Consider the following 21,093-nt stretch of genomic DNA (forward strand, 5'->3'; position numbering starts at 1 on the left):
GAGCTGCCAGAAGCAGGGAGACAAGTCTGTTGCTGTGTGTCAGGCGTAGGGATGTTTATGTTGGTCGTGCCAGACGCATCAAGGGAAGCCGCCTGTATGGGATGTGCGCAAGGCCCAAAGATGGCCCTCCTCCCCTTGGTGCCTTCAAAGTGCTATCCTTCTGCTCTGTTTGAAGGTGTCTGCAAGCTGTTCAGCCCTGGATGGGGATTCCTTTGTGGAGAGGCAATCAATTAGCCTGAACTTCATTTACATCTCCCAGTCTGGACTGACCTGCACAGTGTCTGAGACTGTCCTGCCTCCCCACTCTCTCACCTCACTGGGGCCCTCTCGGTATTGTCTACAGCCCCAGTGAACCAATGGGGTCTTCTCCCAAATCACAGCCCAATCCAAGTATTGTCTTCCCTGCACAGACACAATTCTGGGAGTGCCAGAGACATCTCAGCCAGAGTCAGAACTCATTGCCTACTTCTGAGCTTTTCCTGCTCACAGGACCTGAACCTTTTCTACCCTACCCCTCCAAGAGACGAGTGCTTCCTCCAGGCTACATTCCTCAGTTGGAACTTGTTTCATGATTTTATCTCCAGCGAAATAGGCTCTTAAAAAAAACAGGGTCGCACCTTTTTCACAGGTGGCAGGACAAGGTCCAGCGGAATTCAGCTCTGCTCCTGACAGGGCAGGCACATCTTCCCTTCCCTTTTACTTGACATCAACAAACCTGGTTTTGGATATGAGCATCTATATCTTCATACCCCAAGTTACAGTGGGCCAGACACCCTGTGAAGGTCATCCTGCAGGTCCAGAGATAAGACCACCCCTCTGGCCTCCCTTTGGAGATAGAGCCATTTTTTATGTCCCCCTTAGCTTATCCTGGCTCGATCACACCCCCAAGTGCTATAGTGCTCTTGCCTCTTCCCTGGCCAGGGAAGAGAAACAAAATTTTGTTCTATAAGGATCGTGACAGCACCATGGGTTCCCTTGGGCCAAGACAGAGTACTGGGAAGGTCTCAATTTCCTCATCTACATTGCTGACAGACAAACCCATGGTGAATTTCACAGCACCATGCCCAGGAGGCAGGTCTCAGCATCCTGAGGAATGTTGGCTCCACCAGACCTCAGGCACAGTGGGCTTTGCAGGGTGTGGTGAGTGCCAGCCTAGGAAGAGGCATCTCCCAGCCATGCCCAGCCTGGGCCCAGGGCTCATGAGACAGGCTACAGTCTGCCATGCAGAACGCAGCCCTGTTGCCCACTGCAGCACCCTCCAGGCCTGGCTTGTGTCTCAGGTGACTCCAGGATGGCAAGGGGGCATCCGAGAGGTGGTGAATGGCAGCTGCAACTGAATTAATTGGGTGGAGAAGTGGGCTTTAAAAGGGGAAAAGGCTCTTCCTACTCCCACATTCCCCAGCAGTGGTGGCAAGGCTGGGCACAGGAGAAGAAGGCCATGTCTGAGCACCGTAACCAACCTGCCCTTTTTTACTGTGCTACCACTGCAGATATCTCCACCCTGTATGAGCAGAGTGCCACTCATTTGAGATGGATGCAGCATTAATATTTTTAGTTTATTTAGGTTAATTTAGATGGTTACATCTGAACATCAAAATTCTCTGACAGCTGCTGGCGTGGCTTGAAGCAGCAGAGGGACGTTCAAAAAGAATGCACTCCTGTGGACTGCTCCTGTGTTTAATCCCTTTTTCAACAATTTCTGCATTCTTTGGGGAATAAAATGTCCCCTCTCCAAGGCTGGTGTCAGATCTAGGCATCTTAAGACACCCACAGGAGTCCACTAGTGTTGACAAGCCCTCCCTCCATTACAATCATTGACCCGGGCCAAGGTCACTGTAAAGGAAAGAGCTTTATTAAAGGGCTTCTTCGATCACCTGAAACTGAGTTGGAGGTGAGGACACCAAGAAATTATTGTGGGATAGAAGAGATGAAGGCTACTCAAAAGATTAGCTTGGGATAGCTTAGTCTAGCACTCAAAGATTTATGGAGTGTGCAAATGCAGAGAAAGCTGGGCTTTGTTGTGCATTTCTAGGTAATGATACACATTAAGAAGGTTTTTTGTTTGTATCTGTTGTGAGACGGTCGGCGATGAAAGAGATGGGGCAGATTGCTTGGATGCAATAAGCCGATTTTATTGATACAGAGCTGAGCATTTATACCTTTTTTGCAGTTATATAAGCAGTTATATAAGCAGCAAACACTATAACAACCATATCTGTGTTTCTTAATAACATTGCAAAACCAGAAGCTAGCACTAACTATCACAGGTCCATACCCAGCATGCCTTTTATGCTGACTGTTTCATTATAGGCCTTAGTGCCTGCCATGGTTTGCGGCCCAGCAGCGTTAGCGCGTCTGCTTCTGACATGAGTTTAGCAGTGCTCTCACTTCTGCTTTCTAGCTGTATCTCCACATGTATCAGTCTCATAATCTTGGCTGGATGAGTGACAATCAGCTAGTGCAAGAGAGCCTTTTTTTGTGTTGGGGAACACCTCAGACGGGCATGCCCTCCTACCTGGGTATCTAGTTCTGGTTGACACGTGTGATTACCATACAGGAGGAATTACACTGTTCAGATAACGCAAAAAGCATTTTCCTACACAGCTGTAGCTTTCTTTAAGCATGGAAATAAGAAGTCACCCATTAAGGAGTACTATTTAAAATGTGATTTATTTGCAGTATTTGGAGTACTTATGTACAAGCTATTTGTTCTGCAAGAAAATCTACTTTCCATACATTTCCTCTGCTTTTAAAATGCTGAACATTTAACTTTTTCTCATCTCTGTCTTGCAGAGCAGCCATGCTATGCTGCTTTGGCTGGAGCTATTGCTCATTTAAACCTGCATTAAGGGACAGAGAATGAGACATGTGGCATCAATATTCTCTAACTATTCCACTTGCACATAAAAGAAAATCATGAATCCTGGGTTCTCAATATCACCATGTAACTACTGTCATTCATAGCAACAACCAGAAGCAGAGGAGCTTGGAAAGCTGTCTGAGGATTAGTTTGAAAGACTTTACCCTTGGGATGAAATGGTCTCTTTGTAGCATACAGTTACCGCATGGGTCCTATTATATTAAGAGAGAAAAAGATGGGCTACTTTCTCACTGAAAATACATGTCAAGTGGGATTGAAAGATCTAGAGGGACATTGTGATGAGAAAAAAAGGAATAAAAAAGATAGAGATAAAAAGGATTACTTCAAAGCATCAAAATGATACCATTTTGCATATGTGTATTAAAAAGAGTTCCAGCTGGTATCCTTAGATTAATGTTATTACCTACCATATATATAATGAAAACAGATGCACTTTCTATCTTCCTAAAAGATGATGCTTACATTAAAGCAGTATTGATTTTCAAACTATAAATACGAAATCAATACTACAGCAGGTATGAGACTCATGGACTTTCAAATGCCTCTCTGACTGTCCTAACAGAAATGTGACCCCTGAGTCATGTTAGTGTCATGATGCAAAATTGTTTCAGGCTGGAAATACTGTTCAGCTTTGCTTTCCTCCCTTCTGCTCCAATGTTCAAGTGCTGATTCCCTCCTTCAGCCAGGAGGTATTATACAATGCAGACCAGTCTTAGAGGGCATTTAGCTGATTTGAGTGAAATTTATTGGATAAACACAGAAACAGCTTCCTGAACGGCAAAACTCTTCTCTCTCCATGCTCAGCCATTGAGTTAAGCTGGAATCACCTTTGGTTCCATTTGCTGACTCAGCTGAGATATACTCCAGGAAAAATAAAACTGCTTTCACCAAAAAAAGGGAGATTAAAACTCAAATGGGCAGTGGAGATTCAAAAAGGTGTCATCACTTAGGGCCTGTCTTGAAAGATAACATGTTTGGATTTGAATGCAGTTAGATGGGACATAGCTGAACCCAGGTCTTCCACAGCTTTGGTGGGGCCTCTAGCCACAGATAGTGGGTGAGTTAGGGGTTGGAAGGCTCTGATGTCTTCAGCTGCGTTGCAACAAGCACTTCCTCTCCATTTCAAAGGTGCTGGTTTCTACCTTCTAGGTTGTGAGAGCAGAAAGTTAGGAGACACCTCGCAGCAGTATTGAATAAGGCACTCTCAGGGAAGGACACGCACAAAAAAATGTAGCCTTCACACATCAGCCTTCCACAGTGAGTAGCTGAGTATGTCTATTAAGAGAAATCTCCCACTATACCCTGAAAGATCTCCCTTTCAGGATATAAGATGAAAAGTGAAGAGTTTCAGACTCCGTGGAAACCTTGGACAACTGGGAGGGACTGAGGGGAGAGTGACTGTGACAGAAGGCAAAGGGGATTACTCTGTTCATCATTGACATCCCATTCCTGGTCCCAGACCTCACAGGTGCAGCAGATTATTGCTCTGCATGGTGAAGATCTCCTCCTTCTGCTAACCTTTGGCACAAAACATATATAGGCTTCCCCCAGATTCCCAGAAATAAGGTAATTTTTATACATTAGTGAGAAAAAAATGGATTAGTGGCTGAAGGCCAGAAGAGTTGAGGGTCACCTGCAGATGTCTGTTTCAGTGATAATCTCTAATAATTAAGATATATAGCATAAGCATTCCTGCACTACCCTGCAAGATAAAAGATTGAGGCTAGACAAATACTGGCACTTGCACATGGTAGCTTCTAGTCACTAGCAAGTTACAGCAAATCTTCATTTTATCTTCTGGAGGGCGTTGCAAAGGATCCCAATCTCACCTGCAAAGGAAATAATCAGAGCAGTTAATTCCATAGCTAGCCCATCTCTAACACTCCTGTATATTTTTTACCCTTTATCTCCATTCTCTTAAAGAATAGGGTGGGCAGAGAAGTGCTGAATTGGACATATTTATTAGGGTATTACTGGAGTCAGGTCTGCAGAGTCAGCCTTTTGGCTTCATCAGCCATACAAGGTTGGCTCACAGGATCAGAGGAGCTGGCTCTCTGCAGGCTAGCCAATGTGAGGGGGAAAATGTGATTAAACCCACGTTTCTCCCTCTCTTCCTTACCAAAACCAGCTAGACCCACACATCAGGATCCACCTCAAGGCCATCTGACCTTCTCTAGCATCTCCCTCAAAACTGGGTCTTTCAGATTTAAGAAGCTACAGTCAAGTGAAAATGCTTGTTGAAGCTTGGTTAGAATTGGGAAGTTATTTTTTCATGAGAAAGGAGATGTGTGCTGCCTTATCTTCGATAGGCTCAGAGCATTAAATGCAACCAGATGGAATCTGCCTTGTGGTTCCTATTTCTGACCCAAGTTTTGAGGAATTCAAGGTAAAAAATCTGTAATTTCTTACTATTGATGGTGTCAGCTAAGTTCTTCAGCTGCTTTGCATTGTCCAAGACTTCAATCCTCTGGGTGTAGGGATTATACCGAACAGAGAAAGGACGAGGGATTGTTTGAGCAAATTTCCTGATGAAAAAAGCCATAAACAAATGTACAGTTGAATTTTTTTTTCCACTAACTCTTTTCTCGGTGTGTGCATTTGTTGATTGTGGGGATAAGAAAATCTATGGGAGGAAATAACTGAAATTCCTGCTGAGTGATCTGAGACCTGTAACGTTCTGCAACACACTTGAAACTGCATTTGTCCTTATCACCTCTGTTTTTCCTGAACAGCACTAATTAAGCCATTGACGTGGCAACACCACTCCTGGTATAGGCCAACTATGTAGCAACCAGGATCTGCCAAGCTTGAAAACCTATTTTCCTTTCAGTAGTGCAAAATGTAGGAGTTCTAATCCAAGTCTGAGTTTCTGGGAAAATAAGGTCAAGTCTCTATGCCATCCTGGTGTGCCAAGGTGCAAGCAGAGACCTACCTTCAGGCATGGTTTGTAATAGCTTCCAGGTAATTTAAGAGCTAGAAGATGGTTAATGGAGTGAAGCAGCATTCTCTGTTGCAAAATAGTTAATTCCATGTCAGAAGCATTAAGATTTTGGTATCTTGGAAAAATATTAATTTGCATAATCACAGAACTGTGGAAAGAAGGACTCTGAATGAGATGAGATGAGATGAGATGAGATGGTCAGAGCTATTGTTCCAGGCTCCTTGTAGACCCCAGCAGGATACTGGCTTATATATCTGCTTTGTATTACTGAAGTTATTGCTGAAAGAGGAAGGGAAGCACGCAGGAGCTGATTATGGAGCCCCACTACACAGACTGTCACTCAGCAGGGTAAATCCCCTACACCCAGAACAGTGGAATATGCTGGATACCACCCCCATAATGCTTCTTCAGTTTAAACCTAATTATTATCAGCTAAGGACATTGTCTCCAGCAGAATTCAGTGCGAAAAGGCCACAAGGTGTGACAGTGAAAAAGTATTACGTTGACTATGATGAATTTAGCAGCATTGGTATAGTTTTTCTAAGAGGAGAGATCACATTAGAAGATAGCTTTCCTAAATCTCAGCTGAAGGTAAGATGCCTGTTAGAAGATGAATGCCTTAAGCTGAGATCTTTTAGGTCAGTATAAGAATAATTCTTCAGAAAGGTATTCTGTTACACACAAACACACATGTCCAGATGCAAGCCACTAACACAGGCATTGGGCCAAGCCCCAAAACCTCTATCTCAATTTAACCACTTTTGTAATTTGGCCACTGAAACAAGTAAAAAAAGCTCCAAGATATTCTGTTGCTGCTAAGTAAGGCAGCATCTTCCTCAAGGAATTTGCTACTCAGTTGGAGATGTATACAGAGAAGATAGAAGCTGTGTGCAGGATATTAATAGTACAGACCAGAAGAGAAGGCCATTTTTCCGAGGTATTTCCCCAGAGAAAAGGGCACAAGGAGAAGCTGCAGGCTTATGACAACTAAGGAAGCAGCAGGGGAGAGAGCTAGGAAGGCCTCAGAGCTGGGGAGCCTGAGGTAGCAGAATATCTTGGGATGCAACATAGTTTATCTGTGAATGGTACAAAGATAAGGGACTGCAGGTCTGGGACAAGTCCCTGTGTGGCATCTCCAAGTGAAAAATCTGTTGAGTGTGAACCAAGGCTAACTCCCAGTGGCTTGGCTAACATCCAGAAATATGGTGTGGTGTGTTGTGTTTCAACAGGAATAGAAATTCTGTCAAGGTGAAAACCAAGCTGAAGCCCAAACACGGGCTGAGATATCCCTGTTACAAGAACCAGAACTGAACCTGGACATAAGTTCAGAGGAAAAGGAGTGGATGCCACGAGAATTTTTTACAAGAACTGATAATTCTAGTAATGGTAAATTTACTTGGTTTGCATTAATTAGACAGATTTAACCTTAAATGTTGGTGTAATTGCAATTGAACTGATAATTTTTTTGTTGCATTTTGGTTAGAGAGATGAAACTCTTAGTTACACTAAGCACAATTCTTGGCTTCATACGTAAGGTATATTCCTGTTATTGCTCATTTTTGCCCAAGATTCTGAAAATGTAAAATGTTTATCATCTTTAGGCATTGCAGAATTTTTTCTAATGCCTCTCAAAACATGATTGTAAACCCAAGACCCCTTATGGCAATGGGATCCAATGTATTTGCAACAGATAAGAATGGGTTCTTCTCTGGAATGACTGGATTACCTCAGCTTTTCTTTTGCATCTTTAAAACTTTCAGCAACATAGTAGATAGGCTGGAACTCAGTTACGGGGTATTTCTGCACGGAAGTCTTCTCCAGGATTAGAGGCTGAATCTCAGGCTTACTTGATAAACAATACTATGAACAAAAAGGTAAGAAATTTATTTCAGTTTAAGAGGGTTTGAATGTGCTGTGAAAGAAATAAAGAGCCACCCCATTTCAGACAGGGAAGAGTTGCTCCTGTGGTATAAAATGATAATGTGATTTATTGGGAAAGAAGCAGGTGTGAGTTCCCTGTGTATCCATACACTTACACATTTATCAGAGCTCTACAATGAAGCACCACATTTCATGCTACTTCTATGCACAAAGTATGAAGCGACACCAAAGATCTGAAGACATTCAGAAAATAAATTTGAATAATTCTAAAGATATTTGAAATATTTTCTAGAACACACCTGCAGCTCCCCAAATGAAGACAGCAGCCCCGCACCATATGCCTTGAGGGAATCTCCTTCCTTACACAGTCCAAACTCAACTGTAAACCAATAAACCTGGAAAGAAAATGAGACAGAGACTTACAATTCCTTGGTCAAAAGTAATATGTGTACACCATTTATTTGAAGACATTTGGAGTTTACATTTCTATATAAAATGTTGTCGTGTCAAATCCAAGTGTATAAATGCAATAAATGTTCCTTCAGATTGAAATTTTCCTGGGACAAGCACAGCACTAGATTCTGTGTGCCTGGGAATCAGTTCAGTTCCCTGACAAACAAAGCTGTGTTTTACTGTGCTTATCTTTGTCAGCAGGGGCAATGAAACTATAGTAATAAAGCTTTACTTTGGCTGGCCAACCCAGGGGAAGTTTGAACATTAGTTTAGAAAAGTTTGAGTCCTGCTTCATACGGGACATCTGACTGCAGCAGGGGCTTAACAGGCTGTTGGTGCAATAGGGAAGGAAGATGGTGTGTGGCCCAATTTGACTCCTGGGTCTGTCCTTTTGGAGAGATACCTGCCCTGGTTCAGGAAAACTACCCCATCTATCAGACACGTCAAAGCTGGTGAAATTCTTTGTCCAGGTGGCCCCCAGTTGGCATTGGGGCGCTAATCTCAGAGGAACACCCTCGTTTTTATTCGAAGTTTGCAGTTCTGGGTCTCAGTAGTCTCAGAGGTAGCATCCAGGTGAGCTATGTTGACTGCAGAGGACATGATCTGCCTGGCAAAGTGCAAGAGATGCTTGAAGGTAAAACAACTACAGAAGCTGTCTCTTGAAATTTCCTGTGGGGATGTAGTAACATACAATCTTTTCTTGCCCAATATGTTTGTGCTGGAGGAAATCTAGTTTGGGCTTCTGTGTTTAATCACAACTGTCACTTTGAATAAGGGGTGCCAAAGCTATTTTCCTTTAATGCAACTGTTTCAGGGTGGGGTTTTCCAATTGTGCTCTTCCCTCTGATCCCATTCAGCTCTATGGGAGTTCTATCAGTGACTTCAGTGGCAGCAGAATTAAGGCAACACAGGGTGCATTGGAAAATTGAGCCCTCATTTATTAAATTACCGTAGCAAGTTTCTCGATGAAATCATCTGGAGCTCCCAGAGATGCCAGTCCAATTTCCTGTAACAATAAACCACTATTCTTCAAGCTGTTTATTGCAAACATTCTTCCTGCCCCCTCTTATGTCATTGCTCACATTTTAAATGTTACCATTGCTTACTACCACACACAAATGTTTACAGGACACGTTCCTATCATGCAAGATCAATTTTAAACCAGAAATCTCGCCAAAAATGAACAAAGGGTCTTGTCCAAATGTCATTTACAAGGCATGATCCTTTGTGCCTGGTACAAAGCCCATTGAAGTCAAATAAAATTTTCCTCTTGCATTGACAGGCTTTTGATCAAGTCTACAATGAACATCTGAGAGAATGATAGGGGTAAAAGGAGGCAAATCAATCACACCTACATACCTATATATTTCTCTTTGTTTTGATGGGTCCTGATTAAAGGAGTTTTCCTGGAGCCTTGAATGAGCTATTTTTTCTGAATGACAGGGCATGATTTGAAAGAGTTTATTCATACCTTGGAAGATAAAGGAGATTTTTCTGGGAGGCATGCACTAGCTGGATTCAAAAGACAGACACGTGAGACTACGTATAACCAGGTTCCTTTCTTGATTTGCTCTAGGGAGGACTGCATAGTGCAAAAATCAGAGGGCTCCCCCCACACACGGAAAAGACATTGGAGCAGCTGTCACCATGTCAAATCCTACTAAGCCAAGGTACAGTAGCAAGTTGTCTAGAAGGAAAAACCAGTTCTGGGAAAGGACAAAGCCTGAATATGATACTGAGACCTTACTAAGATCAAACTGACTTTAAAATTTTGAGATGTTACATCAAGCCAGCCTTCCTGCCTTCCTTGTTTTCCTCATTCCCTCTTCCTCATTCCTCTTTTTCTCTTTTTTCGTTCTTTTCTCACTCTTTCCTTTCCCTCTTTCTTTTCTCTTTTTTGTTCCCTTTTTTCTCTTTCCTTTCTCTCTTTTCTCTCTCTTTTTCGTTCCCTTTTTCAATCTTTCTTTCTTTTTGTTCTCCTTTTCTCTCTTTTCTTTCTTTCTTTTCTTTTTTTATTCCCTTCTTCCCCCGTTCCCCACCTCTCATTCGCTGCTCTCTCGTTCCCTTCTTCCCCCTTTCCCTTCTCTCATTCTTTTCTCTTTCTCTTTCCCTTCTCCCTTTCCCTTCACTCTTTTTGTTCTTGTTTTCTCTCTTTTCTTTCTCTCTTTCTTTTCTCTTTTTTGTTCTTTTTCCCTCTTTCTTTCTTGTCTTTTTTCTCTTTTTTCTTTCTCCCTTTCTTTTCCTCTCTTTTCTCTTTTCATCTCTTTTTCTCTTTTCATCTTTCTCTTTTTCTCTTTTCTTGCTCTCTTTTTTCTTTCTCACTTTCTTTTTCTCTATTTTTCTTTCTCTTTTTTTCGCTTTTCTTTCTCTTTTTCTTTCCTTCTTTTTTTCTCTCTCTTTCTTTTCCTTTTTCATTTTTCTCTCTTTCTTTTCCTTTTTCATTTTTTTTTTCTCTCTCTTACTTTCTCTTTTTCTCTTTCTTTCTTTCTCTCTCCTTGTCTCTTTTTTTTTCTCTCTTTCAGTCTTTCTGTCTTTATGCCTTTCTCTCTTCATGTATTTTCCTGTTTTCTGGTACAATGCAGCCAAAATTTTACTGCTTCACCGAGGTTTGGCTTCTTTTCCAGAGACATTAGCACTACCAAAACGAAAGCTCCTCTCCAGGCTTCTCCCATGCTTAGAGCTGGGACAGTTCCTCACTTTACTCAGCCTCCAATGTTGCTCCAATAGAAAACAAAACAAAATCTCCACTTCCCCTAACATTTGAACATCATGGTGAGGTAATAACCCATCTGATTCATGAGCTATGTGACTTCACTCAGAAGGATCAACATCTGCAGAAAGGTTTTAAGATGATGGCTTCACAGGGCCTGTCACAGGCAACTCACACAAGATCATGTTTGGAGTTGGACTTCATGATTTCACCTATGTGAATTGTGTCCAGATTTCAAGCAATAAATAAATCATCTCAGCAACTCTTAAACAGTATGTTTAAGATGAATCTGCACCAAACTTCACCGGTCTTGGATCATCCTCTAAATTACTGTGTGTTTAATTATATAAATAATATAACCACTGAGTAACTTACCTGGGAAAACTGAGCAAAACTGGGATCAGCAAAAAGAGGAACGTGTCCTAGCAGCTCATGACAAATATCACTGCAGGAAAACATTACATGTGAATAACTGTGATTCAGGAAAAGTCCAGCAATGCTGGAATAATGCCCTAGAGCCAGCACATAGTCAAGAGCCCAGTGAATTTGCTCCTACCAGCAGCTATCATTCACAGGAAAACATTTTGCTCTAAAATTATTCTTGTGATGGAAGTGCTTGCAAACCCCAGGGTTTTCTGTGTTTTTGCATCATACATCACTCAGCATGGACTGTTGGATTTTTCAAATACAGAGAAGTGATTTGGTGAGATGGAAAGGGGAAAGGGATAAGACATCCAAAAAAGGCAAAGTCTATGGAAGACATTACAGGCTGGCTTTGTGCATGATGACAATAGGGTAAAGAAAAGCAGGAAGGAAAATCACAAGAATCAAAAATAGAAAAAAGAAAGGGAAAAGATTTTGTGGAAAGTAGAAAGCAAAAAATCAAGGAAGAATTGCAACTATATGAAGCAGAATAAGAAATCTCTTTTAAAAATGGCAAGTGGAAAAGGGCAATGGATGGGGACAGAGAGAAACTGAAATGAAAAAGGGATGGGTTCAATGGTCTGGGTTTCTCCTATCTTACTGCCAGAAGTAAGTATTGCTTGCAATATATCGAGTCCTCCCTGTGCTAGATTTCATACCACTATTTGGGTGCTAATAGCTTAGCTAAATGCCATTGTACACTGCTCTCTTGCATCCCAGCCACCACACGAAGAGGCCTTCAGTAGCAAAACTGTCTCATCTGCCCCAGGAGAACTTGCAGAAATGGATGCAGATTGCTAAACAGAGTAGAAATGCTCTGTAAATGTTTTCAGAAGAGAGCAGTCCCTTGGCTGCTCTCCATTAGCTCTGTTCCCAGGAGTGCTCCAGAGTCCCACATGGTTATTCCGAGTTGGACCTGCTGTTGGAGTGCTGCAGCTTTACACACTTCTCATGCCAGAGTACTTACGGCTCTGGGGTGTACATGGGCTTGGATGCGTGGCGGATGTACTGCGTCGAGTGGAACACCCGAAACGCCAGCCCGGCCAGGAAATCCCGAGAGGAGAGCAAGCCTGCAACAGGACGCAGGCGGAACCCAGTGCAGCCTGAAGGGAGACAAAAAGACGGCGTCTTAAAAACAGCTGATGTGTTTGACTTATCTTTATCCAGACTCCTCACAGTGGGAAAAGTCTGTTGGTTGGTTGGTTGTTTTGAATCTCCTTATGTTAAATAGAGTTTAATTGTGTCACGGCAGGCAATTTTCTGCCCATGTATGCCACCAGCACAGCATCTGAGCATCTGTCTCATTATACCCCTGGAAGCATTAGAGAAGGACCTGGGACACAGGATAAGTGATGTGCCCAAATATTATAGGAAGCCTTTGATAAATCGGGGATTGTTTTTCCTTCTCTGGAAGCACCACCCCCACTGATAGCTGAGGCCTTTCATTTCATTTGGTTCTTTAAGGTGCTTCAAACTTACTCTGCAAGAAATTTGAAATATCTTCAAGCTGGGGAATATTGTCCTCCCGGTAGCCACAGTACTTCTCCAGAAGTGGGAACACGTGGTTGTGTTCATAGCAAGCATGAGTTGGATACAGAGTCTTCAGCTCCCTGAAGACAGTGCCCCAGGTTTTCTTTTCCTCTTCCGTATAGGTGACACGAGGAATAGGTTGGCCGCTAGACAGAAAAGTGATACCCTCAATAGCAACAACTGAAAATGTCCTATGCCACCAACATCATGCTCTTTGTCCTTTCCCATCTGCCATTTTTGAAGCATATTGCATTGTGCTTCATATTGCAGCTTTACTAGGACTGGCCAGGAGCTGCTGGTGCAGGAGGGGAGATGCTTTTGGGCAGACATACAGGTGCAAAAGGAGCCTCACTTGTCCCTAGGCACTGGCTGGAAAGGAATCTACTGACCTTGGCTGAGGCAATGGCCTTCAGACAGCTCCTTGCATTATTGTGCTAAAAATAAATCAGTGTTTATTTGTCTTCTAAAGGTGTTCTTCTAAAAATACTTGCTGGCTGTTGGTTTCAACTTATTTTTCCTTCTAGATATGAAGGAGCCATTTTATTTCTTGCTCTAAAGAGCATTATATTTTTTCAAAAAAAAAACAGGGAAACCATCAGCTCCATAAAACTGTGCCATAAAAGACTCAGACTCCAGCCAGTTTGACTTTTTGTAATTGTAAGGAGTAATTATGAGTTAAATCCCACCCTCAGGCCTCCACATGCTTAGCTCATGCTGAAGCTAACAGGAGTTATACAATCCCAAGCAATGCAGTTCGGCCTCCTGTGAATAACCAATTCCTTTGCAATAGTGTTAGGGCCATAGGTGAATCCAGCAGCTTTGAAAAATCAAAGGGTTTTAAGTAACTTAATAGGGTTAACATCACTGCTGGAATAATGCTAGAGTTTTCCAAGCCCCAAAGACCCACTGTGAAACTCTTGATGACACCCCACCATCTCCCACTCCCTCATTTTTTTCTTGAGCCTCAGGGCAGCTCCTCTGGAGAATGATCATTTTCTGCCTCTCTGTATTAGCTCTCCTTGATCTGTGGAGCTTTAAACATCAGGTTGAATTATGAGGATTGCAGGGGGATTTTTGTTCCTATAGCACTCCTAAATAATCCTCAACCACCTTCCAGGGCTACAGGGGGAAGCTATGGCTTAAAAACCTTTCAAATTTCAAGTAAAAAAAAAAAATCTGGGGATCAATGGGGCCAGAAGCAAAGGAAGGCAGAGGAAAAAGGCAAGCTAAAAGCAAAGGAAGTACAAGAACTTCACATTAAAGGTGCATTTGGGACTTCAGTCCAGGTCTGTACAGACTGTTTCCAATGTGTCTGAGGATCTAGATAACAGACTGAATATTAATAAGTCACATCTTGGAATATACTGGTTTCAGTTTGAATCTCAGGGGGAAGGGGTAGTTAATATTTTTAATTTTTTGTAGGACTTGGTGAAACTCTGCAAACTAGAAACTAGAATTTGTGATCCATTACGCAGGAAAGGTAAATCTTCTGTGGGATATCTATGAACAGACACTAGATCTGTTCACACCTGGACAGAAAATCTTATCCAAATTTTCTAGCTACAAACTGGGCTTCTGCCTTTTTTCACCTGACATTCTGTACTTTTCATCAACCAGTCCAATTTTGTCTCTCATTTTGTGATTACATTATTAGCTCTTTGGCTCAGGGGCTATCTTTTCATCCTGTGCAAAGTGTAGCACAAAATTTACAATATATGTTAATTTTCTCTTTGCAATCACAGTTTTTATCAGTCCCAGCAAGAATCAGGCCCAGTAGTACTGATCTATACACAAGTGTCTCTGAGAACAGAATTTTTTCTCCTCCAGATCTGATCATTGAAAGCAATCAATCAAGCCTGTTCTAACTGAATTTATCATCTCTATTAATTTATTTTTCTTGGGAAATGAAAGCACAAATTGCTGATTGCAGCTGGATTAGACATGATAAAAGTAGAGTATCAGACACTGAATTAGCATCAGAACCATAAGTTATTCATTATTTTAATAGTCTATGCAGATCCTGCTTTAATGTTAATGATAGGCACTCCTCCCCCAGCCCTGGTTTAATGGGGAACACCAGATTTATTCAATGCTCAGGTCTTTGTAGTAGCAACAGTCTGCTGCTCAATTAGACAACAAAGCTTGGAGAGAGGGGTGTTGTGGGGAGGGAAGGGAGATGATGTCTCTTCTGAACATGTGCCTGGAACAATTTACTTTTGTTTTGCTGCGATTTGGGGATAAATGCACGAACAGGAAGATCTAAACACATGGCAGAGAAAAGCCAACAGATGCTTGTGGAAAAGCAGGGACTGCCAGCAGGATAAGCACCCTAGGAGAGGGCAAGAGATGAGGGCTTGCTTTCTGCCCATGCAGTGGGTACTCACTGTCTGTAGTTGTAGGCGATATCCGCGAACTCCTTCCTCCGGGCCCGGTACACAGGATCTTTGAACCCCTGAAGAGAAACAGCCACGGTCACTGCATGCATAAGGGAAAAGGTGAAGAGCCTTCCTCCCAGTGAGCACCCTCAGGTATGGCTGGTGCAGTCCAAGAAGTGCAGCAAGATCAGTGGGAAAGCTGCCTCTGTTCTGCCCGGCTCCACTCACACAGGGCACCGCTCCTTCTCGGGCTGCAGAGCCCCCGGAGCAGCCACTCAGCCACAGTCCCTCACCACCCCTCGCCACCCAAGTCCTTTTGTTTTCCCATTTCCCCTTCCTATAACATAGAGAAACTTGCTCCTTTACAGCAACAACAAGGTGCTCCTGGCAAGAGCAGCACAGAATTATCAGTACTTGGATAACCCTGCCCTTCTTGTTTCCCTTGAAGCTTTCTGCTGTCCCTGGCACAGCTGGGCTGCTCTAGAGGAGCAGAATCAAAACACATTAGAAACACATTCATCAACTCAGTCAGACTTCTTAGGCAGATTTTCAGCATGAACCACACTTAAAAGCGCTCATTTGCAAACTGCTAGAGGATCAGTAGCCATTTAGCAGGCCAAAAACCCCCTATTTGTAGTACAAATTCAACCATTTGAAGGGAATTAATGACTACAAAGAATGTCTAATAGACCTTGTGGTTGGGAGCTTGACCTTTGCAGCTAATTACCAATAAAACCAAGGATAAGAAATAAAACCTCTAAATCTTCATCTGGGATAATCATTCTTCTACCCCAGTGTGCCTGCTGTTTAGACTAAAAGATCCCCAGGACCAGGAGTGCCTTCATGACCTGGAGTGTAGAAACATCCTCCTTCCAAGCTAGGATGCCTTTCTGCAAAGCAAATAGGAACAGCTCCCTGGGCACTGCATCCCTTAGTGGTGAATAGCACAACTGGACTGAGAGGCCACAAAACACAACCAAGAACAGGAGGTAGCTGAAGTAGAGTGTAAATTCAAGAGTGTGGATCAAAAAGATGTAGCCAATGGCCAAAAAAATGCACTGTCCAAGATTAACCTTTCATGGAGGTCGTTGTGATTAAATTCCGTGCATCACTTAACTACAAAAACACAGGCTCCTTTAATGTCTCTTGTTCTGCACTCTGTGGACTGTCACACCTATTTACCCCAGCAGCTAGATTTCTTTTTCAAGGCACAAGTGCTCACTAACTAATTCTAGGAACTGGAGGAGAGACGCTTCATTCCTTTATACATATTTTTCTTTTTATATATTTTTCTTTTCTTTTTTTGGATTCTTTTTTTCAAATACAATCTTGGTCTATTCCTGCGTGACACACAAGGGGGCCATTGGCTCAGTGTACCTCCTTTCATTCTGCCTTTCATGTGACCACAGTGAACATCACGAATCATTGTACATGGTACATAACACGTCTCAAATTAAGCAATAGGTAGTGAATGACTAATCACCCCATCTCAATTAAACTAATAGCAGCAATTTTTGTTGCACTGCATGTAATTTATTTATAATCATCCTGTCTCAATTAAACTAATAGCAGCAATTTCTGGTGCATTGCATGGAACTCAGTGTGTTTTGACAAATGAAAGTGAGTTGTTGTTTGCTTGGAGAGGGAATAGAGGCAGAAAATATTCTTGTATGTGAACAAAACTGAAAAACTGCAAAACAAATTTTTTTATCGCTAAGTCAATGAACAAAACTTTCTGATGCTGCCATTTAAACCACACACTTTTTGAACCAAGAACCTCTTCTTTTGTCATGTCTCACCACAAAAGTACCATGTCAGAGTTAACAAGCACATAACAATACACTGAGCTATATCATGTGTATGTAATCAAGGATGAAAAACTTTCTATCTCTGGGCTATAATATGTTGCTTCTTTTTCTTGTTAGTGACACACAAAGTGAGCCTGAAATCACTATATCAGAGCCTCTTGGGAAAACTACAGGTGTCCTTGTGGTGGCCCTGTGCTCTGAAAACCACTACGACTTTTAAGATCGCCTGGCATTTGCTCAATGATAGCAACCTTTGGTTTGATTTACTCCATAATCAGGGATTGGGCTGATTCTAACCCTAGAAATGTGGTAACCTTCTTGTCCTGTACCATGTGAGATTTAGTCTACTAGATCTGTACTAAAGCAGAGCAAATGTAAATGAGAGAAACATCTGTGCCAATAAATAGAAAAAATGCTAAAAAAAATTCTTACAGGATGATCAGCATCCAATTCTGCTCCATAGCTTAGGATCTGATTGGCAAACCTGTCCAGCTCCTGGATACTTCTCGGGAACCACGGCACTGCAAAACAGAAAAGAAATAGAGACTGGTGTATTTCTTTGTTACGTGGTTTTGGGCCTTCTTCTGATATTTTCATCTTTTCATCATAAATATAAAGAAACATGTGCTAAATTCTTTCAATCCTTTTCCCTGTAGTAGGAGACAAGAACAAACCAAGCAAGTTGCCTTGAATTTGTAGTTGTTTTGCACTGTTGGAAGAATACAGAGCATCAAGAGTGTCTGACCCTTGGTGCAGAGACTGCTTGTAACGTTTGTGATTTTCTGTTTATTACTTCTGTTCTCTTGGCTTGTCAAAATGTAGAAAATTTTCACAATAAGCCAGAATCACCCCTTTCAAAGGAACAACAAGAAACCCCACAACAAGGATACAGAATTTTTGTGCTCTCTGAAACTCTCTTTCTAAGACCTACTCGGTGGCCCCACTGGAGCTAGGATTCTGAAACAAAACTATCAATGGCAATTGATATCAATTCTAATACCTGACTAGCATTGGATCAGTGCAGTCGTTACGCAATAATGCATTAACTTGATTAACTTTCCTGGCCTGGTTCTCTATTGCCTTGTAACTCATATTCTATACACGCTGTCTATGGCCCAGCCAGCAGGAGAGAAGGACCATGTTGACTACACAGCGTGTAATGCCCATGCGACCCTCTCTTTACCGAAGGACATAAGGTGAAGGACAAAGGAGAAGCACAGGGACATCCAGATGTGATGTGTTGAGATAGAAAAAAGAGTAAGTCAAGTGTGTTCATGGCAATTCAGTACAAAGACTGAACAGGGGCAGCCTGTATCAGTAAAAGTTTGCAATTCATTGAGACACTTTCTTGCACAAATGGGTGTTGCTTGCTCAGCCAGTGCTTGGAAAACATCTGATCCCCCTCTGTGGGCTCTCTGCTCAGCTGGGAGCCCTGCTGCTCGGCCATACCTCCCCATCTTACGTGGGGGGGTTGTGCCAAGTGAACCCGATCCTCGGCCAGCAGCTGCTGAACGAGTTCCCTGCAGTGCCTTGGTGATGGGGCTCATACCACACCTGATGGACCACCTACGGGATCGGAGGATCTCTCTGTCTCCGGGACTATTCAGCCGTGCTTTGTGCTGAGCCTCACAGCACGGAAGGCACTGGTAGCACTGGGTTTCTGCGAGGCACCTGCGCAGAGGCGCTGCAGCAGCCTTTCAGGGCACACTTTGGCCGCAGAGAGAGCGCCCGCTCCCCTGACTGCTGTCCCACCGCCAGCCTGGCTCCGTGCAGCGCTCCCGCTGGGAGCCTTCACATCAGTTTCCGACAGGCCAGGAGGAGCAGGCAGCTGGCGGCTGCCGGCCAGGAAGATCCTGGGCTGCCCGGGCTTCCCAGGATGCAGAGACGCGCCGCGGCGCTCAGCGGTACCCCCGGCCGTGCCTCCCCTTCTCCCGCCTAGCAGAAGTGTGATTTGCTCCGCCCCTCTCCAGGATGCGCACGCTTCTCTTTGCCATGAAAACCAGACTTGAGCAAGTCACTAGATGGCAGCAGCAGACCCAGGAAAGTCCCCAAATGGGTTTCTTCGCTGCTGGATGTACCGCTGGTTCTTCTAGTTGCTCCAGAAACACTCTCCCCCCTCGTTGTTAGAAACTTTCCGGCACCTCCAACTCCTTCACGTAAACTGGCCATAGGGGGGAGTAGAAAAAGGTGTGTTTGATCCATAGGGAGGGGTCACTACTTAGACCAAGTGTAAGGTGAGCACACGCAGCCATCCTGCCCATTTTCTATATGGCTTTATCTCCTGGCTGTATCACTGAGTTTTCTGTGATGGTGGGGAATTGCTTCACTGGTCTGTGCTTCAGACTCCCCACTACCAACCTGAGGTGAGGCACACTGGTGAATGGTTTTGTATTAGGCGCTAGGAAAGAAAGCTGCCTGGCAGTCCCACAGCAAAGGATTTGTCAGTGTGAGAGAGAATAACCACTCTTCTCAAGGATGCACCATGACCTGAAGGGTCGAGGCTGTGCAGAAAAATTGCTGGTGGGGGCTGAAGTCTGCACTGCATTTCAGCAGTGATGTCTGTAGGGCTTTGCTGGCCTGAATCTGGAAGGTCTCACTGGGCAGGGTTTGAATCATTGCTGACTTAGTTTCCACGCTGACTTACTTTCATTAAACGTTTTATTCTCAAGATTGCCTTAGTACTTGGTGCAGAGCTCATGATAAACTCGAGGAAAAACTGACTCTAGGCTGATATGGTGTCGGTCCTGGCTGTGGAGATAGCTGACTTCCTTTTTCCCTACACAGGCACAGCAATTTGTCTTCCTGGCATGTAGTACTGATCCTGCCTACCCAAACACCAGCAGCAGCTAAATGAGAGCAGCTCTGAGCTTGCAGAGTTGGGTGAAAGTGGCAGGCTGTGAAAGGGAAATCCCAAGGATACTTCATGCTGTTTGCACCGGCATAACTGGTGTTAAGTTGGGTCCTGGAAAGTGCTGGAAAGAGCCTTCTCAGCTCTCATGGAAACAAGAACCAAAGATTCTGAGCAGAGTCCTGGGGCAAACACTGCGCTAAGTCCATAGAGCCTTCACATCGAGGGCCAGGGTGAATAAAGGCTACTGGTGGGTCTTCTGCCTAGATATGATGTGCCAGGATGTTGTCCCCAGGCCTCCCAGAAACTATTGAAAAGACCAAATCAGATTACCCCCCGGCTGAATCTATCCCATATTTTGTTTGCAACATCCTCCTCCAGCCCATTCACCAGACTCGCTGTCTGTCTGCACAGCCATTAATGAATTGCCAGGGCGAGCTCTTGCAACAGTGGGCCTCTGTGAAGGTCTGAGGAGCAAACGTGGGCTGATCAGTAATAAATATTGATTTGTCTGTAAGTGAAACAGCAGCATTTATGGGATGGTGCTGGACACCCAAGTGGTGACCAAATTACCGTGGGGTCAAATGCTGAGCAGAATGCTAATAAGCCATTTATATGAGAGGCAGCGAAGCAGGGGCAACGAGGACTTCTGCAGAATCCTCCATTTGGACCATAGTGAGGAGGGTCAAAGACAGGTCTATGCAATTTATAGCAGTTCAAGGCCCAGGTTTAGCCCTTTTTTAAACTGTCTCAAATGCTCCGGGCCAGCCTCAGGGTCTAGCAAACAAGGCCCCTACAGATCCTCAACTCCCAGCTTGTTTCAGAAATGCAATAAATTGTCTGCATTTCCCTAATGCTGCAACAGAATAATATTTAATTATTTTTATTTATGGGCTCCAAGTTTTTGGAAACAAGATACCCATCTTGTTTCCAAAAGAGCCATTAAGAGATGCACTGTGTTTTTACAACACATCTTTCCATCTACACAAAGAGCTTTGGGCCCAGCAACTGCCAGCCCTTCTCATCTGAAGCTCTAAAGCTACATTTGGATTTAGAGCATTATGCTGGCCTGCTCTCACCTAAAATTACACTGTTGATCCAAATCTGATATTTGTAACTATTTAAATGTGTCAGTTAAATTTTGCATTTAGTTACGGAAAGATATTAAAAGCAGTTACAGGGACCCAAAAAAAAAAAAAAAGAGAAAGAAAAAAGAAAAAGCCATTCATTTATCCCTTGCCCA

General features: G+C 43.3%; 1 protein-coding gene across 1 annotated transcript in view; it reads right to left on the reverse strand.

Moving 5' to 3' along the window:
- Nucleotides 1-2,178: 2,178 nt before the first annotated feature.
- The window catches only part of PAH (phenylalanine hydroxylase), a 35,597-nt gene continuing 16,682 nt past the window's right edge, over nt 2,179-21,093 (reverse strand). The window contains exons 4-13 of the mRNA XM_042051006.1: nt 17,435-17,523; nt 15,204-15,271; nt 12,769-12,965; nt 12,257-12,392; nt 11,242-11,311; nt 9,106-9,162; nt 8,003-8,098; nt 7,549-7,682; nt 5,291-5,406; nt 2,179-4,710 (exon numbers count right to left, since the gene is read on the reverse strand). Coding sequence (XP_041906940.1) covers nt 4,667-4,710; nt 5,291-5,406; nt 7,549-7,682; nt 8,003-8,098; nt 9,106-9,162; nt 11,242-11,311; nt 12,257-12,392; nt 12,769-12,965; nt 15,204-15,271; nt 17,435-17,523 — 1,007 coding nt within the window. The 3' untranslated portion in view covers nt 2,179-4,666. The remainder of the gene's footprint in view (nt 4,711-5,290; nt 5,407-7,548; nt 7,683-8,002; nt 8,099-9,105; nt 9,163-11,241; nt 11,312-12,256; nt 12,393-12,768; nt 12,966-15,203; nt 15,272-17,434; nt 17,524-21,093) is intronic.

This window comes from Corvus kubaryi, unplaced genomic scaffold (assembly GCF_017639235.1).
Source record: "Corvus kubaryi isolate FWS band 111438036 unplaced genomic scaffold, C.kubaryi_AGA036_p1.0 74, whole genome shotgun sequence".
In the NCBI taxonomy this organism is placed as follows: domain Eukaryota; kingdom Metazoa; phylum Chordata; class Aves; order Passeriformes; family Corvidae; genus Corvus; species Corvus kubaryi.